At 44.2% G+C, this 3786-nt stretch overlaps 1 protein-coding gene across 1 annotated transcript in view; it reads right to left on the reverse strand.

Annotated features, from left to right (window-relative positions):
• The window catches only part of LOC111263326 (molt-inhibiting hormone), a gene marked incomplete at its 5' end in the record, with an annotated part of 5432 nt that extends 3669 nt beyond the window's left edge, over positions 1–1763 (reverse strand). Inside the window, 1 exon segment of the mRNA XM_022838298.2 lies at positions 1471–1763. Coding sequence (XP_022694033.1) covers positions 1471–1763 — 293 coding nt within the window.
• Between the last annotated feature and the right edge of the window lie 2023 nt (positions 1764–3786).

A 3786-nucleotide genomic window follows, 5' to 3' on the forward strand; every position in this document is an offset into this window, starting at 1 on the left:
AACAACAACAACAACAACAGCAGCAGCAGCAGCAGCAGCAGCAGCGGCAGCAGCAGCAGCAGCAGCAGTCCATTCGTTCGTTTCTTGGCTCAGTTGTTTGCGCCTAGAGACATTTTCATGTGCCACGGCTCTTGGCGGACACGTTTGCTTGACGTTTTCTGTGCGTGCGTGCGTGCGTTCGTGCGTGCGTGTGTGTGTGTGTGTGTGTGTGTGTGTGTGTGTCTCTGTGTGTGTGTGTCTCTGTGTGTGTGTGTGTGTGTGTCTGCGTGAGTGTTTGTGTGTGTGTGTGTGCATGTATGTATGTATATATGTGTATGGGTGCGTGTATGTAACTCGAGATGAAGCCGAATCAAATTGCTAACGAATCAGTCAACTGACATGAATCCTCTCTTTTAACCAGAAGGGGATCAGCGCAGCGATCTATTTCTATGGCCAGGCAAAGCATTTCGTTTCCGCCAGCTATAGTTATAGATTTGGTAGCGTACATATGTGTAATATACAACATCACGCGCGCGATGGACCTGCATATTTTTTGCAACTGTTGCATTTGCCATTAACGTTCACGATGTACATTGACGCTATCTAAAAAAAAAGCCAGCGTAGTATAAAGGTATTACGTATGAATATTTATTATATATCATGTAGATATATATATATGTGTCATATAAAAGTTCTTGGCATTCGTTTCATTTTTTCCATCATATGCCTGCTCATCACGGTGATCAGCAATGCCAGTAGTAATCGTTAACGTGGGCCTGCCTCTTTTCTTAAAACACCGGAATCATATTATATATGTATATGCGTCCAACTAATAAATGTTTATGATACGTTGCGTGGTTAATGGTTATGGAACTTATTGGCTTCTTGCACGCATTTATGATTCTAGAGCCGAGTAATTCTACCCACGTTGATCACATCGACGATCGGAACGCCGTCGGCCGAGCTTTTGGGGAAACCACGCAAATTTGACGTGAATGATTAGCACCGTCTGATGTGTCTGATATGGATATGTGTACATAACATATGTGTACATTCTCACATATTATAGATGTATCTATAAAACTGTGATGCGCTATGCGTGAAAACGGCCGATTTGTACAATCGCATCCGCTTTTTAATCACCAGCTTTAAGCAGTGGACCCTCCCGGAATCGAAGAGATTCCACGTGAACCAATTTCTTGCTCTGATCATCTAATCATCTAAGACATTAATAATAATAACACGGCCGGAATGATAGTTCAGGCTATTTTGCCGGAGGTGTTTAAACTATGGGAAGCTCCAAATGTTATGGACGCCTATTCATAGGCAGTTACCGTCAAATAAATATCTCCGATGCTAACATGAGTCACATGGCGCTACTACATAACTGATCTATGCAATAACACACGCATACATCGACCAGTTGTGAGCAATGTGAAACTGGTCCTACACACTAAATACCTAATTCACTTAAAGGCGGATAGCACTTACGAGCACTGATCGCGAATGGAAACGTCGCGGTAGATTTCGTAACACTCGTCGCAAAGTCGGTCTAACCTGGCGTTGTACTGTTCGAAGAGGGGTACGATATTTCCGCGACAGTCGTCGATAGCGCGTCGGGAGGGAAGACGACGCGCTTCGTTGGGTGCCGGCAAAAGTCCGGCGAAAAGGATCACAAAGATAAGCCCCCAGGGCACCGATAGAAGGTAAGGGGCGCTCGCGGCCGACCTCAGCCGCTTCAGCGCACTGGGCTCCGGCTGAGGTACCGCAAGCCGCTGGTTCATCTGAAAAGAGCAAGGAAACAAGGTCGATGAGTTAGAAAATTAATCGCAGGCACCGATTACTAACTAAGTAAACTCAACAACTCCAGATGATTCTTTTCGATGCTGGATGAATCTATCCAGTTGGCGGGAGCTAATCAAATTTTCTAAGTGAAACAAGATCTCGAGGAAGGCAACATTGGGAAAAATCTGTCTTGAACTAAATAAAACCTATGAGACAGTCTAAACGGAGCTCATGGTCTCTGGATTGCAATTTTACCGTTTCTATATATATCCGCTATGATGTATACGAAAAGGAAATATCAAAACGGACTTCATTCTCTGACCAGTCAACAAAGCCTCTCATTCGCCTTGTAAAACTCCACCACTAATCTAGCGCTAACGCAAACCTCGATAAGTGATTAGACATTCAAAACGAATTATTCACGGACGTTAATAAGCAGCTACGAAGACCGACCCGCTGTTTCTGATGCGAACTTAGACCTGGGCAAGCGACGTTTGCCGCATTGGAGACGCGCTGTCTAGAAGTTTAGTGACGTCGTCGCAGCTTAAGCTGTCGCATTCACCGGCGCCATTTCAGCCATCATCAGAACTGTTGGCACCGGGCAGTCTGGAAATAAGTCACCGCCGGCAAGCTCCGCCCTCTTCACGGCCGCTTCTGCTCACGACAGCCGATGCGTGGGCAGCCATCGAGCGGCCCGTTTTTCCCTCTGAAGTTGTGGCTAGTACTGACGCCGACAGTTACTGTATTGCTGTTGTTACCGCCATCGACTGAACAAGCAATAGCTAACGAACCGTTCTGGCTAAGGGCGCGCAATGGCTGTAACTGAATGACGTCAATATATCTTATCCAGACGGTTCGCGCAGGCCCAGTAGTTCAATGTACACATATCAGCGTGCAACACACACACGGAGATAACCCATTTGAATGTATAGCAACGCAGAGGAAGATCGTGCAGAGGAATACTTCTTTTTTCGTACACTTATGCATGTTAGTACATTTGCACACCTACCTGCTATCATCAAACGTATCATAGACATATAGATATATGTATGTATATGCGTCTATAGAAACGAGGCCATCGGCTCATTTGGCTATCTAATCGCCTGCCTTTGTGATGTCTATGGACGAGGCAGACACAATGGTGACAGCCTCAATCAACCAGTCATCGGCCAATCGGTTGTCCTCGTATTCGATGCTGTCATTTGTATCATGTCTGTGCACTATAGGATAATACCCCGGTGATAGTAGTAACACTTACAAGTCATCGCTATTGCCAGTGTTTTCCTGATGTTAAAAAAAGAAATTGGATGGCCAAAAGGTCAAGTTATTTAATTGATGTGTAGCACAGCTTTATAGAAGATTCGAGCAAAAATTTGAATAAAATATACAAGAAGAATCTTCGCTGTTAGATTTCAACTGTCGCCGTCGTCTTATGCGTTGTAGCCATCATCTACAGAATCTTAATTCCTGTTTTGTGTTTATGTCACTGTTTGTAGTCATCGTGATTCGTAGCAAAAAGAATAAGGACAAATGAAGTAGAACGCATTTTTCAAACATTTATTCTGGTTCTTATTAAGCTAGCTAGTTCTAGCCTGGAGAACGCATTAAGCATTTTTAGCTTCAGACAAAAACAGCGTCCGCCGTGCATTCCTAAACTGGTTCACAGTAATATCATATATAAGTCAATGTAAGAATCCGTCCGATGAGACATCCTAAAAACGAGCGGATCTCTAAAGAACAACCAGTACAGCTTATGTCATATAACGCACACGCCATGTTTAATTAAGTTCGTGTTGCGTTCGCATCCACAAGCTTATGGCGCCATTTTTTTTCCAGTTTTAGTTCTTGATTTAGTCGAAATTTCACACGGGAAACCGCCACGGTCAGCCTTAACGTGACGGCTGCGGCGTTCATCGAATAGCCGACATGCTAATCGTGCCGACATCTCTATACATCATGTCAACCAACCTAAATGCAGTGGGATTTATTGTACAAAAAAGAAAGACGCATATTAATGCCTAA

This window comes from Varroa jacobsoni, unplaced genomic scaffold (assembly GCF_002532875.2).
Source record: "Varroa jacobsoni isolate VJ856 unplaced genomic scaffold, vjacob_1.0 scaffold_756, whole genome shotgun sequence".
NCBI classification, from domain to species: Eukaryota; Metazoa; Arthropoda; class Arachnida; order Mesostigmata; family Varroidae; genus Varroa; species Varroa jacobsoni.